Source organism: Cibotium barometz, chromosome 25, assembly GCF_041138505.1.
Source record: "Cibotium barometz isolate CiBa-2024 chromosome 25, ASM4113850v1, whole genome shotgun sequence".
In the NCBI taxonomy this organism is placed as follows: Eukaryota; Viridiplantae; Streptophyta; class Polypodiopsida; order Cyatheales; family Cibotiaceae; genus Cibotium; species Cibotium barometz.
Window position 1 is genome coordinate 1,477,430 of NC_141070.1, and position 16,747 is coordinate 1,494,176.

The 16,747-nt window shown below is 42.4% G+C and overlaps 1 protein-coding gene across 1 annotated transcript in view; it reads left to right on the top strand.

The window, feature by feature from the left end:
* The first annotated feature begins 3,182 nt into the window (after positions 1–3,182).
* Positions 3,183–16,747, top strand: part of HEXO1 (beta-hexosaminidase 1) — a 184,200-nt gene continuing 170,635 nt past the window's right edge. The window contains exons 1-3 of the mRNA XM_086819059.1: positions 3,183–3,363; positions 3,442–3,875; positions 3,999–4,073. Coding sequence (XP_086675185.1) covers positions 3,450–3,875; positions 3,999–4,073 — 501 coding nt within the window. The 5' untranslated portion in view covers positions 3,183–3,363; positions 3,442–3,449. The remainder of the gene's footprint in view (positions 3,364–3,441; positions 3,876–3,998; positions 4,074–16,747) is intronic.

The following is a 16,747-nucleotide window of genomic DNA, read 5'->3' on the forward strand; positions in this document are numbered from 1 at the left end:
AGCTTGATGTGGGGAATGAAAGGAGCAGGGAATGCACAACTCCAAAAGACACTTTCTTGATTCAAGGTATTGATAGTCTCAAGAGGTCTACCCAACCGCCACCCACACTGAATATATTGCAAAACAAGCTTCTAGTCTACAAGGAGATGGGAGACATAAGGGCATCTAAAAATCTTACCCTCCACATAGCCAAATAAAAGTTCCTAGTGAGTTAGCTCCCATTTGCCAAATGCATATGTGTTCACATTAAAGCAAAGAGCTGCAATCATAAGCATCAAGGGCACGAGAAAAGTGAGTAGCAAAGTGGTTTTACATGCCATAACATGATAATGGATATTTAAAATGTTAAGCCCCCCATGCATTTTTGGCGAGCATATGAGGTCTTCTTACAGTGAGAATTTTGCTAAAAGATTTCAATGCTTTTTATCATAAAACAACAGATTTGGTTTTTAGACCATGTCGGAAGAGAAAAAACTGAATGTAAACCATCAAAATCGATTGAACTATTCTCAATCTGACCAGCAAAGAATTAAATGATTGCTAACTGATTTCACCTTTTTAAGAGGGATAGTATCTATGGTTATTTCTACAGAATGGAGCTATGAAACCTCGTTATTCCACGGTTGTTGGAGGAAAAGAGTTTCCCACCCATGAAGTGGTGGCCAAGTAGAGAGTTTCCAATATTCCAACTTAATCATAAGTTTTTGTCGCACCCAATTTGTAGCATCACTAAAGTGAAAGATTGCATCCCACAGGATATCCCAAATGTATAACATGCTATGTAGGTGATATGATTTGCTGAGGCCATAAAATAGAGTGCTAGTGAGCTTCACTAAGAGGCAACGATTTTGATTTTTTAAAATTGATAAAAAGATCTGTTTCCATTCCAAACATATGCAAGGCATTCATGAGACATTGCAGATCCAATTGTGTATCCTCAGGAAAAAAGAAAGAGTCATCATCATATGCTTGAGCAATCAAATGCCAACCATCAGGCAGATGAAGCCCATGTAATCTGCCAGCCTTAGTGAGCTTATCCATACATGTCAAGAAGGGATGAGTAACAATAGCATAGAGCAAAGCTCTGGGAGGGTAGCCTTGTTGAATAGATCTACCCAAAACCCATAGAGAAGATAAGCCTTTTCTCAAAATGCATTGGAAGTGCTATCTCGATATATAGCCAATAAATTATGTCTTGCATTTTGGGACCCAAGCCTAACTTTGCCATGACTTCTGCAATATAATCCTGTTGGACTATATCAAAAGACTTAGCAATATCAACCTGCAATAAAAGCACATCCTGCTTGTGGTATATTTTGCATACTCTATGCCACACATAGAGATTGTTATCTATTATTTGTCTATCAGGCACAAAACCATATTGTGTTGGATGTAGGCGAGTAGTGATCATCTTAGTGATCAATTTATAAATCAGTGGCATCAAGGTAATAGGGCGCCAATCAGAAAGTTTTGGACACAAATCCTTTTTTGGCACCAATCTTATGAGTCCCTCCTGCCAAGTAGAAGACATGATGCCCGAATTCCAAGCCTCATTGATCTCATAAGCAAAAGTGACTCTTCAAGCATAGGCCAAAAACTGCAAAAAGAACTCCATAATCAATCCATCCCATCTTGGAGTCTTCCATTTACCAAGTGCCTTTACTGCCCTATTCCGGTCCTTAGCTAAAAACATGGACAATTGCCATCCTCTTTCATCACTCTAGATATACATTATTTTTGTCTCGAAACATGCAAGCTTTTGGAAAAAGCTTTAGATGAGCAACCCTTATCCAAAAGGGGTTTTTGTCATGATCTAACTTGCCATTTGTGTCATTTTTGATGGTCATTGAGAGCATAGACAATATGATCCTCCTTTGGTTGGGATAGCATGCAAGTATGACTGGTCTCCTCCAAAAATAGCAACATATTCTTCATCCTGATATATGCGTTGTCTTTCTTCCCCCACCAACACATGCACATGCACACATGCACGTGCGTGCGCACACGCACACGCACACACACTAATGAGATAAAAAGGGTGACTGTGCATGACATGTCCCACCCTTTTTTTCTCTTTTTAAAATGATTTGTGGGGGAAAAAGTGTGGCCAATGTATGGCCACCCTATCTTGCATGCCTTCACAAAAAAGACACCCTTTTTGTGTGTCGCCCCCAAAAAACTTGCTATATTTCACCAAACCCATCAGTTTTGAAGGGCAAGGGTTCCCATAGGGGCAAAGCCAAGGTGTTAGTGAATATGGGTGCCCAATTTTGTTTTCGTATTAATTCATTAGTGAGGGGAGCGTTTTAATTGTATGGAGCCTTAGGAAATGGCAAGGTTGAGGTGTGAGGTTGTCAACTTTAGATAATCTCTCTCTCTCTCTCTCTCTCTCTCTCTCTCTCTCTCTCTCTTTCTCTCTCATTTTCTCGGTCCTCGCTTGTAGACCAAGCCACTCTTGGTCGCTTGTAGCTCAAGGGTGGGTGGCGCTCTCTCTCTCTCTCTCTCTCTCTCTCTCTCTCTCTCTCGATCACTTGTAGACCAATCACTCTTGGTTTTTAATTGCTATGGGCTAGAGCAGCACCTCTGTCTCGTTGTAGGGTGTGACCTCTCTCTCTCTCTCTCTCTCTCTCTCTCTCTATCTCTCTCTCTCTCTCTCTCTCTCTCTCTCTCTGGTGGTGGTCATTTGTCTCTCTCGCTATCGTCATCTCTCTACGTGTGCCGCAATGCAACGAAGAGGCTAAAAGATGCCTAACCTTAGCATATGCTAAGGTTAGGCATTAATTTATTAATGCCCACATGGGATTAATAAATTAATGTCGATATGGTCATGTAAGAGGTGACGTTAGATTCTCCATTAATTAATATTCAACATATGGTGCTTTATGAAATCTACCTTAGACAGCCCATTAATACGATTAATATATAACATATGGTGATATGCTATGAGTTCGATATATAATATATATTCAACATATGGTGCTTAATCTACCTTAGACAGCCCATTAATACGATTAATATATAACATATGGTGATATGCTATGAGTTCGATATATAATATATATTCAACAGCTTCATGAAACCTACCTTAGACAGCCCATTAAAACGATTAATATATAACATATGGTGATATGCTATGAGTTCGATATATAATTTATATATATCTGCAATTAATTAATGAAGCTGGTCAAACTTTAGAGTAAAAGCGGAGGATCCGCACGCTTACCTTTCCGACGTGAAATGCGTGTAAATTATTACACACTGCAATTGGCGCATGCGTGTTGCAACTCGCCATCTGCGCTTATTGTTCGTCATATACTGGAGCTTTAAGCTAAAGAGGAGGGCTTTCAGTTCTCTGTCGATGTGGTACGTGTGAGAATCCTATCATTTTTTCTGATCGCACAGGTTCATTGTAGTTATACATTCAATTATATGCTTGCGCAGACCTCAAGATGGCTTCCAAACTGCTGAAGATTTTGCTGCTGGTGTGTGCAACCCTCACAAGGACTGTTGGGATCAGATCTACCAATGGCCATGACCATGGTTTATGGCCACTACCCATCGAGAAGCCCTATCACACATCGGATGATGATGGTGAGGTAGGAGCCATCTACCTGTGGCCCATGCCAGCCCAAGTGAGCCGGGGCAATGCCAGCATCTGGGTGTCCCCACACCTGGACCTTGCGCTGGCTGTGGATGGTTTGCCAGTGTCTGACAACTCCTACCTCATCTCCGATGCCTTTCACCGCTACAAACAAATCATCTTCTCACATGTCCAGTCGGAATTCAACATTATTGATCCATCAGAACCCCTCCCATATGCTGAAGAGCTCTATCTTCAACGTCTCGTAGTAAATGTCTCTTCAGATGATCACACCGTGAGTAACTTTAAACAGCAATTGGCATGGCCTCTTGTTGCTACTGTTAATATAGAGAATTATCTACCAAATAAAATGTTTTACTCTTATTAAGGTGAGTTTGTTTGTTTCGATTGATTGCAGCTAGATTTTGAGACAGATGAGAGCTACCGTCTTTATGTGCCCAGTGATACAAGTTTGGAGCAAGCATATCTTGAGGTGATTTCAAATTTTCTTGACCAATGAATAATGTTTTTTAAATGTGTTTGGTGTTGATAAATCATTATTGAGGATGGAGAATTACTGTTAAGAAACTTGTTGAAAGGCAAATCATGCCTCTATTGTGAGGCATATATTCAACAACGCTTCTCATGCTAGAGTAGTGCGACACATCTCTGGTCCTTATACTCTATGACCCATTAAAAAACGAGCCCGGAGATGTCTGGACAAATCATCAAGCAAATTCTAAGAGTAAGAGCAATACCAAAGAAGGTGAGGCACTATCTTTGTAAGATGGGAGCACTACCTACAAGATGCATTGGCAATATGCCTTTGTGCCAAAAGAGATCACACTGGGAATACCCTAACCAGACATCTCCATAGAAATAATTGTTGCTTGAGGGGCAATCCACTCTTTCAAATTCTTTTCGATGGAGCTTTCCACCAAGCAAGAGATTTTGACATATGCCAAAGGCGATTCGCATGATCCTCAATCCATGGGAGTAACCTATAAGCCTTGGCCACAGACAATTGGGCAAAAGGCAACGAAGTATATCATGTAAGTTGCCTATCAAAACACCAATCTTGAAGTCTCTTTGTCTCCTCAAGCATTGGGACTGGCTGAAACGGCTGCATCATTTCCGAAATGACCCTCCGGATTGGCCTATGATGCATCCCCAAATTACATTGTTTAACTGCACGTGGAAAGTTGAAAACATATCCATTTTCATCCACAATGTCATGTACGTGATGAATCTCTAATGTAGATAGATTGTATGCCTTTCTTGATTGAGACAAAGCAAGCGGTCATTCAAATACCCTGCTTCAATGAATACTTTGCAACAACATTGAGTTATCCTGATTTGGAGGCCTACCGAACCATTGTAAATGACATAATATAGCTTGCTAATCTTGAATGAGAGAATTCGAATATGAAGAGCCTAGAATACGACCAGTGAAATGCCCAAAGACTATGTCATCATAATTGATACTCCAATGTCCATATGTATTTGTTCGCATGTTAGTGCACATAGCTCCCAACATGCGTTGCCATGGCTTGACTTGCTCTATAAATGCAGGTAGAAGAGTGGCCTTCCTTGCCAGTATATGATAATTAATATTAAGGACATTGAGCCCACCATGCATTTTAGGCGAACATATGAGCTTTTGCCTTAGCAAACGTAACCCTTTTCTATTTGCTTTGGTTTTCCATAGGCATTCCATTGCTTTAGACATGAAATTATCAATCTGTTTGTGTGACCAAGGTAGCAGCGGAAGATAAAACTGGACATATGGCCTTTTTGTTGTAATAAGTCTTTCTATTTGTTATGATCCTTAGTGCTAGGCTTCATTATGGCTGAGTTTGCCCTGCATCTCCGGAGCTTTGTGACAAAAACTCAGTACACAGAGCTTTGTATGATTGTATGCTCTTATGTGTGTGTGTGTGGGTGCGTGGGATGTGTGTGTGTGTGTGGGAGCATATATTGATACCAAGTTCTACACCCACTATTGGACATTGATGACATTAGTGAAGATGTCATAGTATCTAGTCTATACTATGCATGATGGAGTTGATGGTTTATTGTCTTGTGGATGACTACCATGAGGTATAAATTGCACTTTCTTATAAAGTGAATTTGTGCATGTTCCTAGGTTTATCTAGGTATATATATACATTATTATTGACTACACTATCCACAATCGCACATGTAGAGTGGTTGAATCGCTGGGATAAGATTGTGTGCCCTCCCTAGATCTTCCGGCAGTGTAAACAGATTTTGTATCCTTTGGGATATAGATAAACAAACCCCTAATAGGGTAGCGATGGATGTTGAAATGCAAGGAATCCCAACATAGGAAGGTTTTTTAAAGCTCAAGATGGGGAAATTTTACAGGTTCCTGTTGCACTTGTAAAAAGTTTGGACATATGCAATCAGAATGTCCGTCGCTTTTATTGCGGCCACCTGTTGCGGCCATGCCCTCTCCTCAAGGTGCTCCTACGCCTTTAGTACAAACTCAAAAGGGGAAGAATGTAACTCACTTACAACATGCAGGCTTGGATAAAGGAAAAGCAAAAGTTGCCTCGATAGGCTCTCATGTGGTAAATGCGAAAGATAAAGATAGACTTGATTCTGATGCATGGTAGACTCCCAAAAAAACAATAACTCGGAGACACAGGTCTCTGGTCTCTCGCAACTGGATAGAGGGGGGCTTCTACATTTGGTTTGACTACTATGGTGCCTGGCACTATAGGCAATATTACAGGAGTAGGTAGGATTTGGGCGGCGGTAGTGAGAGGTGATTCTTTGTTCGCTCATGGTGCATAAAATTCATTGCATACAAATACGGTTGATTTTCAAGCTGTAGAGTGCTCTTTGCATGGTGACGTGAGCAGTCAGGCAGAGGCTGCCATGTAAGTTGAGGTGTAGCCTCTCTTTTACTCGTATGGTAAATATGTTCATACCAATCAGGTGCTTCACTTACAATATACAAGTCCTCTGTGATGTAAATGAATGGAGGTTGTTTTGGTCATATGTAAATACTATGCATCCCCATGTGGTTTGTTTGCAAGAACATAATCATCACAGTTTTTTGCTGGAAGACAAGGAGTCTTCTCTAGAGATCATATTTTCTATGTAGGAACCCAAGCTTTTTCTGGCACCCTTATAATGGTTAAGCATGAGTTATAGCATATACTGGCTTACAATGATCCAAATGGCCTTTCTTGTGCAATGTATGATTGCAAGAGAGTTGCATGAATTTGCAAGTATTTATACATCACAAACCTCAGCATATAGAGCTGCAATGAGGTGCTCTTTATGAACATATCCATGGATTTCAAATGATTTTATTACAAGGGATTCCAATAATTCGCGTGACTTTCATGATAACACCTCTCACCGCTCTCACATGATGTGTTCTGAAAAGCAAGATTGGACTCAAACAATGACTTCTTTAGATGCATGTGATTTATGGACATAGGTCATGCCGCATTCAAAGGGTTATACTTTTCATCATAATGCTATTTTGCATTATTGAGCATGCTTGGACAGATGGTATCTTCTAAATGCTGCCAGTATGATGCATACACATGTATAATGTGGATTGAACACACATTGCGCCTCTTTGATCATTCGCCGATATGGCTTTGTCTATACTTTGGCATGGCTGACAATGACTGTCTATTACCTCACAAAAGGCTACTTATGATTAATAATAGTTATTTGTCACATGCTCATTTCGCTGATTTGGTACATTCAGCTGTATTTCCCCTTCTCATGCACATGCAAGACGATATAGATATTGCTTGGTTCAGCTTTGTACAATGAATGCAAGCTATGATACATGACTGTGGCAGATGGTACATGGGAGAGAATAGAAGACAAATAGAACAAGCAAAAATTGTAGTGCAAGAGTACACTGAAATCAAAATCAGCCAGGTTAGAGAGCTGAATAATGATGAATAGAAGTTGTTAACACAAGCTGAAAATTGTCTTTGCCATAATGATGAACGTAAGCTTAATAAATGGCAAACTAGGGCGAGACAAAAGCCATTACTTGATAAAGGCTGCACGTCAAAATCTTTTTTCAAAGGCTTGCATACTTCCAGACAAAAACAATGCATTGCAAGAGTCAAAAGAGCACATGGTACTTGGGCATGCATAAAAACTCAGCTTGCAGATGCTTGCCATGAATACTTTTCTCGCATTTTCATTGCCCCTCTCCCACTTTTGAGGGAGGCTCTTGATGTGCGAGAACTTTTCTTACAACAGGTTATGCCTGTCATCACACGGCAAGAGGCTAACAATATGGATGAGCCCTTCACAGATCAAGAATTGGATGATGCTATAAAAGGTCCAGGCAAATGGAAGTCTCCAGGTTGGGATGGCTTGACTGTGGAGTTCTTTCAAAAGTTTTGGAATATTTTGAAATCGCCAATTTTACTTATGGTAAATCACTGCTAGAATGTTGGATAGTTGCCATGCTCATGGAAAGAAGGCCTTCTAAAATTACTGTTCAAAAAACAGCTTTGTGAAGCTATATTGGATTGGCGTCCTATCTCTTTAATGCTTGTCATATATAAATTGGTTACCAAGATGCTTGTTAATTGAATAAAGGGTGTCCTACATGCAGGTTTACATCTAGCGTAGTATGGATTTGTCCCTAGAAGACAAATCACCGACAATATAGCAAATGCATCTATTGGCGTTGAATATGCGAAGTATACGCAGCAGGATGTTCTCATCATGCAGGTGGACATAGCCAAGGCCTTTGATACAGTGCATCGGGACTCTATAGCCCGGGTAATGGATAGAATGGGCTTTGGGCCTAGAATGAAAAATGTCATCTTTTGGCTTTACCAAGAGGGAACAACTAAATACATTTTGGGTGGAGAACTTTAAGCTTGTTGGCGTCTTGGGAAATCTGTTTGCAGGGTTGTCCGCTTAGTGCGCTATTGTATGCCATTGCGACTCACCCAATGCTCCTTTACATGGACAAACTGACACAAGATGGGCACCTACATGGTCTCTATGGTGGATGGTACATAATGTGGCGTAGGCATTTGCTGATGACTCTTTCTTTTTTCCCAAGAATATTGGGGCTAATGTAAGGGTTCTTATGAAAGCACTATCCCTGTATGGTTTGGCTGCATGATTACATGTAAAATTTGAAAAATCAAAGTTGCTTCCTTTGAAAAATTATGATTGGCATGAGATTTTGTGGCCAGGTCAGATCTTGCCACCTAATGAGATAGTCAGGCATTTGGGTTATCCCATTGGTTGGGAGTTGTCTTTGAAGGATGAGACTCAATGTGTGATGGGCAAATTGCAATCTAAAATAGAATATTGGAAATTATTTACATGGCCTCTACATGTGTGATTGCAGATAGTGTAATCAATAATAATTGCATATGTCCAGTTTTTTCTTCCACTGCTACCTTGGTCACACAAACAGATTGATAATTTCATGTCTAAAGCAATGGAATGCCTATGGAAAACCAAAGCGGATAGAAAAGGGTTATGTTTGCTAAGACAAGAGCTCATATGTTTGCCTAAAATGCATGGTGCGCTGAATGTCCTTAATATTCATTATCATATATTGGCAAGGAAGGCCACTCTTCTACGTGCATTTATAGAGAAAGTCAAGCCATGGCACGTGTGTTGGGAGCTATGTGCACTAACATGCAAACAGATGGATATGGACATTGGATTATCGATTATGATGATATAGTCTTTGGGCATTTGATTGGTCGTATTCCAGGCTCTTTGTATTTGACTGCTCTCATTCAAGATTGGCAAGCTATATTATGTCATTTACAATGGTTCGGTAGGCCTCCGAATCGAGGTAACTCAATGCTCTTGCAGAGAATTCATTGGAGGAGGGTATTTGATCGACCGCTTGCTTTGTCTCAACCAAGAAAGGCATACAATCTGTCTACATTGGGGATTCGTCATATATGTGACATTGTGGATGAAAATGGATATGTTTTCAGTATTTGCCACGAAGTCATCAGCATATGCTTATGCAACCATTGATGACCGGTCTGGATTCACCAGTCCATCTAATTATCCTTCCTGAGTAAGAATATCCATATACATCAGTAGAGGATGAGTGGTAATTGCCTACAACGTTGCACTTAGTGGGCAGGCCTGCCTAACTGATTTTCCCAAACTCCAGGGTGATGATAATCCTTTCCCAATGATACATCTAGCTATGTTGCCTACGTACAACCAGTATATGACTTCTATCATTTTTGGACCGAACGCCAGACGTTACATGGTGGCAATAATAAAGTCCCAATGCACTGTATCAAATGCTTTGGCAATGTTTACCTGTAGTAACAATACCTTGTGACCAGTATATTTGGCATACTCCATTTCCACATAAGCATTACATATATTGTGTGTTATTTGTCGTCTAGGTATGAAACCATATTGGGTAGGATACAACCCTTTGTTAAGCACATTGGCTATCTGATGGAGAGCATCTTTGTCACCAATTTGTATAGCACTGGCATTAAAGTGATAGGTCTCCAATTAGCCAAATGTAGGCATACATTCTTTTTTGGAGCCAATTTCACAAGGTCCTCTTGCCATCACTCTTTGTAACCATGCATCATTTATCATTGCCAATAAAATGTCTTCCAATTTCTCTCGAAAATGTTGAAAAAATTCCACAGTCAATCCATCCCATCCTGGTGATTTCCACTTACCCAGTCTAGCAAGAGTAGTTTGCAATTCCATGCTCGTGATAGGAGATTCTAGCTGTGCAGCTTCTTGTTGATCAAGAATTGGTGTCACATTTATAAGCATCTTGGCTTTCGCTTTCAGCTCTTCTTGTGAGAAACGCCTTGGTGTTAGCAAAGAGTGATTAGAAATGTGCCACACATTGCCTTTCCAGATCATTCACATCATTGGTCCAGTGACCATTAGGCTTTTGCACATGATGTATGCTTTACTTTTGTCTCTTAGCATGCAAGCCTTTGAAAAACTATTTTGACACTACCAAGGCTCTGGAGGCCAAATCAAGCTTCGTGCTCTACTCCAATACTGAAGTTTGCTTTTAATGCTCATGAGCACAGGGGCGAACTGTTGTGCAGGCGAGATGTCAATGCCAACTTGACAGCCAAGATATCTGGTAGTGCATCCTCTCTCAATCCAGGTAAACCCCACATCCTAACCCCAATCTGTTTGCGGAGAGTCACTAATCCAAAATCCTGTTGATTTGTGCCAATTAATGGAGGCGCCTGCTGCGCGACAAAACATCTCCAAAGCAGTGTGGAAAGCATAGAGGCAAGCCTCTGAAGCCTCCAAAAACTAGCAGTATCATTTGCTAACTCAGAGTCCGGTAACTCCTCTTGTGTGTGAAGAGGCAGCCTGAGGCCCGAGACCCTTGGGGTAGCTTTGAGAACTACAATCATGCTCTCCTTCTTGCGCCCGACAATCATCTTCAACTCCAGTGCCGAACCGCCCTCCACCATCTATGTAACCAGATCAATGAACCAACCAACTTCCGATGCTGCGATGTCATGTGCATCACAGATGCCATGGACATTCTCAGAGCTAGATCCAGAAGAGGCAAACAGATAAAGACCATGAACCAGTAGAAGATGGACATGGAGGGGATTGGATCATTAGAGGTCCCATAGGGGACAGATTTTAGGGTTAACCACCTTTTCAGGAAGGTAGCCAAGGGCTGCAAGATATGTACCCTTTTTGTACCATAGTATATACTGAAATTCCAGCACTTCTCACTCTCACTCTCTACTCTCTCTCTACCTGCGTTTTTGCATCAGAAGGTTTCCAAGAGTGTTTAGGGCTGAAAGAAGACTACCCAGAGCTTCCGCATGTTACATGCGAGGCATCAATTGGCTCACAAGGATCATTAACAGTTAACTTTGTGTTTGGGTCCATCGGCGAAGTAATAGGCTTGCAGTTCTCCATCCCAAAGGCCTCAAGCAACTCATGAACATACCACTGCTGAGAGACAAAAAACCCCCTCTGGGTCTGCTAGATCTCCAATCCCAAAAAGAAGTGGAGTAAGCCTAGGTCGGTCATCTCAAACTCCTTTGACAAGGCAGCCTTGGTCACGCCAATGTGCTCCACATGACCGCCAGTGAGAATGAGATCATCCACATAAAGGATGATAATCGTAACCATGCCGTGTTCCCGAAAGAGATACAGGTACCTTGTAGATAGCTTCGGACTTCTCCCTGTTTTCAAAGATTTGGAAAGTGCAAGAACCTTTGAAAACAATTTATCACCTTCCGAATGGACACCTTCACTTTATTGGTGTCTTGTATCCTCCTCCACGTCGGACTGATGCGAATTTGAACCTTGGAAGTACTGCGGCCTTCCAATTATAAGCCCGGCATTGCGAAACTTATAATGCTTGGGGGCCACACGGGTGTGAATTGTAACTTCCTTCATGAATCTTTTTTAATTGGGAGAGAGAGAGAGAGAGAGAGAACACACAAGAGAGGAGTTGCACCAAATAAGAATGACTGTACTATGATAATACTTTCACCATTTACAATTCTTTTATAGCCTTATCTTATGATCTCTCATCCCTGCTTCTATAGTTATGCCATGAGTAAGATAAGGAATTAGGCCTCCTCTGGAAATCATCCTCTGTCCAGCAATCCTTGCCATAGAAGGAGAGTATACATCTCTCCGAGGAGGCTCTCTCCAAGTGGTGTGTTCTGCCCTCGTGGCCACCCTTTTTGTCAATGGCTGCTGAACCATATTGAAGTCTCCTCCAACAATCCAATGATCAGCCAGGGGTAGAAGATCTGTGATGGTGCCCCATAGAGCCACCCTCTCTCCCCGCACATTAGGCGCATAGATATTCAAGATACCCAGCTTGAGTCCTGTTGGAAATAAGTGCACACTAGGTGTACTATTTCTCTAGTCTAGTTTCAGTTGAGTCTTTGTGTCTTGAGTCTAGTGCCATGTGGCACCTCTACATTTATCCCATAAGTGAGTCTACTCAATCTTGTACTTCTCACCTATAAATTGTAGGTGTCACATCAATGAATGTATCAATCTTGTGTCTTGTCTACACTCATCTCAAGGTAACTCTTTGTCTTAAATTTTTCTTGTTTCATTTCTAGTCTGCTCTAGCTTTCATATTTTCTACATGGTATCAGAGCCATGGTTTTAGGGTTTCCTTGTTTTTTTCTATGAGCTTTCGCCATATCTTCAGGCCGCCGCCTAGCTCCATCTGTTGCCCTCGCCAGATTCACAGCATTGGGACATGTGTGTACCTATCCAATACCTGCTGCTGTAGCAAACCGCCGGCCTGAACTTGCTGTCCGCCTGTTGAATACTTGAGAGCTTTAACTGGTGGTTACCTGCGCCCGCTGTTTTTCATTGCACCCGTTGCTCTAGAAGTCTCAAGATGGCCCTTTGTGTATTTTTCGCCATGACCCTGCTCCCCCTCTTCTTTGCGCCTGCTCACTCTGCAGACAGTAGCGCCGACTTAATGCATTTGCGCCACCGCTGCCCTCAGCCTATCCACAGTCTGCTGCAGCCATAGCTGCGTTTTTTTCTGCCCGCCATGCCAACAACTGCCCGCCTTCTTCTTCTTGCTGCTGCGGGGGTTCATCATGGTGCTGCCGCCTCTCTACTTGAGCTTACCGGCCTGTCCTCTAGTACTGCACATGCAGCAGCTACCCCCGCACTCTCTTCTTCATCAACATGTCTTCTCAAGTCGTGGACCTCCTGGACATTCAACTCATGCAACAACTTGTCATTTTTGGATCTCTGGTCTTCTCGACATCAGCTTGACACCTCCTTTTGTGAAGGTAAACTCCAATGCTGATTTTGGACCTGATTTGCAACATCTGTGCAAAAGGCATTCTCCCCTTTGTTATTTCACATTTCCTCTTCATCTTCACATGTGGGTTAGCTGTCCATTGGACCAGCCAGACCTGCAGCAACAAATTTGAAACAGAAATCAAGTGTATGTCGTGTTCTATTTTCAGTCTACTCTCTATTTCTTATTTTATTAAAAAAAAAAGAAAAAAAAGAAAAAAGAAAAAAGAAAAAAAGAGAGTTCTGAATTTCATTTACTTCTCTATCTTGTACGGGATTAGACACTGCCCTTGCATTTCAGCAAGTGGTAAGACCTTCCCTTCATCTATCTGTCTCTCATGTACGGGATTAGACACTGCCAAATATGGTAAGACCTTCCCATCTCTCTCATATTTGTCTATGCTTTCATGCTATCTACCACCATTGATCACCAATGATGTAGATCATGGGGTAATATCATGTCTTTTTGTCTACATGGACTTATCTTTGTCCCTATCCAAGAGGCACCCCTGCATTACCCACTCTAGCGGGAGGATTGCCCTTGAGGAGGGATTATCAATCAAGGTCCATCTCTTTGTCTATCTACAATCAGTCAGTCTCTCTGTCTATGTGTCTATCCTGTGTGTCTATCTTGTCACATGTCTTTGACACTCTATCTATCAGTCTATATGCCTCTCTTTTGTGGATTAGCTACCCACATTCTCTTGGCATTTTTTGTCTATGTCCCCATTTATCTTCTATTTGTCAGTCTCTCTCATGTCTATCTGAAAGTCTCTCTCTCTGTGGGACCACTCTACTGGCTGGTTGTCTCTCTCTCTCTGTCTGTCTATTGTCCCTACCCTTGTGGACCCATATGAGGATATCACTTGAGGAGGGGTGTCTCAGGATCTTTTGTCTCTCATGTCTTGTCTCTCAGTGGATCAGTCTTTACGTCTGTCTTCTAGTCTTGTCCATCTTGTCTTCTAGCTTGTCTCTCAATCCTTGTCTAGTCTCTCTGTCTTGGTCTTATCTTTTGTCATGTCATAGTCTTGTCTTTTTGTCTTCCTCCTAGTGTCCACTTAAGGAGGGTGTTGGAAATAAGTGCACACTAGGTGTACTATTTCTCTAGTCTAGTTTCAGTTGAGTCTTTGTGTCTTGAGTCTAGTGCCATGTGGCACCTCTACATTTATCCCATAAGTGAGTCTACTCAATCTTGTACTTCTCACCTATAAATTGTAGGTGTCACATCAATGAATGTATCAATCTTGTGTCTTGTCTACACTCATCTCAAGGTAACTCTTTGTCTTACATTTTTCTTGTTTCATTTCTAGTCTGCTCTAGCTTTCATATTTTCTACAAGTCCATCTTGCATAACCATAATCCACTGTACCCTAGCAGGTATGATAACACCATGGCCAATAACATGAGGCAAAAGTGATGCTGACACTGAGATGCATACCCCACCTTTGGTCCCATGTGCACTGGACAAAAGAGTATGTCCAGAGAGGATCTTACCAGTTTTACCATACTGAAACATATCCAATCTGTGCTACTGCAGAACCAACACATCCATAGGTCCACCAATAAGGGTTGGGTGGAGCTGATCCTTAACAAGGCGTTTCCTACTGCGCGTGGGAAGTTTCCCTAGACCTTGTACATTCCATGAGATAATCCTCATGGTAAAGAGAGGGTTTTGGATCCGGACCTAAGCAACTTCTTGGCGAGAGTCTGGACCCGCCTCTCGTAATGTTGAAGAAGAGGATAATCCTTGGAGCAGAGTCCAACGTCAGCATGTTCACTCTGTCTTGGACTCTGCACAGTCGCTGCATACGTGCACAATGCATGGGTGTCCTGCGGGACATTGTGACCTAATTCTTGCTGCACATCCTGCAAGGCCTTGTAAGATGGCAACATGTCCTGTGTATCCATATCAAGTGCATCCTGCATAGTGTCCATCCCAAGCAAGGAAGACTCAACATAGTCATTCTGCCCTGATACAACATCCTTCTGTGAGGATGACTCTACAAATTCATCATTGTGACCCAATACATCATCATCGTGTACATTGTCTTTGGGAAGGGCCTCATCTTGTGCCCTAGTGTTCCCACCTGAAGTGCGGCCGTGAGAGACGACCGCCACTCCTGGCGAAGGGCTGGCCGAAGTGGAGCAATAGGCTGTGTTGCTTGGGGAGCGCGTTTGCGCCGCCGCCTACGACCCCTAGCCCTAGGGAAATCCTGCGCAAAGTGCCCCACTTGGTGACTAACCCGACATTGGTGAGGTCTGCCAGATGTTTCCATACGTTGCTTCAAGGGACCATTAGGTCTAGGAAGAAGCGCAAAATCCTCAAAGGGCTCACCGTCATGAGCCAACACCATAACCTTGGGAACAGCATCTGTCGAGGCAGCGACTGCCTAGGCAGTGGAAGTGGGAAAACCTGGGATGGTGGGCACTTGAAGGACCACCCCAAAGGCTGCCCCAATGGCCTCCAACAATGGCCAATAAGCATGAGAAAAACATGGGAATGTGAGTGTGATAAGGTAACGGTCCCAGACTTCTTCGATAGGGTCGAAATAGCTAGTGTACGGTAGGAAGAAAATCTTCCTTGGGCCCAAAGGGAAGGGGCTGCCCTTGAGCACTTATGAGACTCCCCCCTCTGTAGTTGGAAGAATCCTCTCGCAAGTAGCCTCATATCTTTAAAGTGGAGTGCAGAGTCGGAAGGCAACACCGCAAGTACCTAGTTGCGGGCCTGGATACGGGAGGGGTGAGAGCCAAATATTTTACCAATGAGTGTCATCTTTGAGTCTTTCTCAATTTTGGCGAAGACGAACTCAAGCTCGTCTTGTGAAAAATGGATGGTTCGCCCACCAGAGGAGGTTGATTAGCCATGATGCTAATAAGAATGAAAGGCCGACTTGAAACTTGTTTTAAAAAATTCCGTACTTGAGCGTGGTGGAGAAAGGGAAGCCAAGAGAAGGGGGGCAGACGAGAGGGCAAGAAGTGCAAGAGGGGGCAGCGAGGACAGTAGCAATGGCGGGCAAAAGACAAGCGGGCAGGAGCAATGGCAAGTAGAAGATGGTGTCGTATCCATCGTGCATCTTGCATATAATCATGTGCTAATACCAGATCTCTATGTAGTTCTCCATGCATTTGTTGCAAGTATGCCATCCCTACATTGAACCAATTCATCGATATACATGTGGTTGATTCACCCGACGTGGAGGCCATAGATGTTTTTTTTTTCCCAGGAGAAAGATCCTTCAATTAGTTATAGAAAAACAGCCCCGAAGGGCTAAATACAAACTTGCCTCATTTAAGGGCAGGAATCTATGATCATAAGGGGAAGAGACGCTTCTCCGGCTGGCCACTCTATGAGGAGAA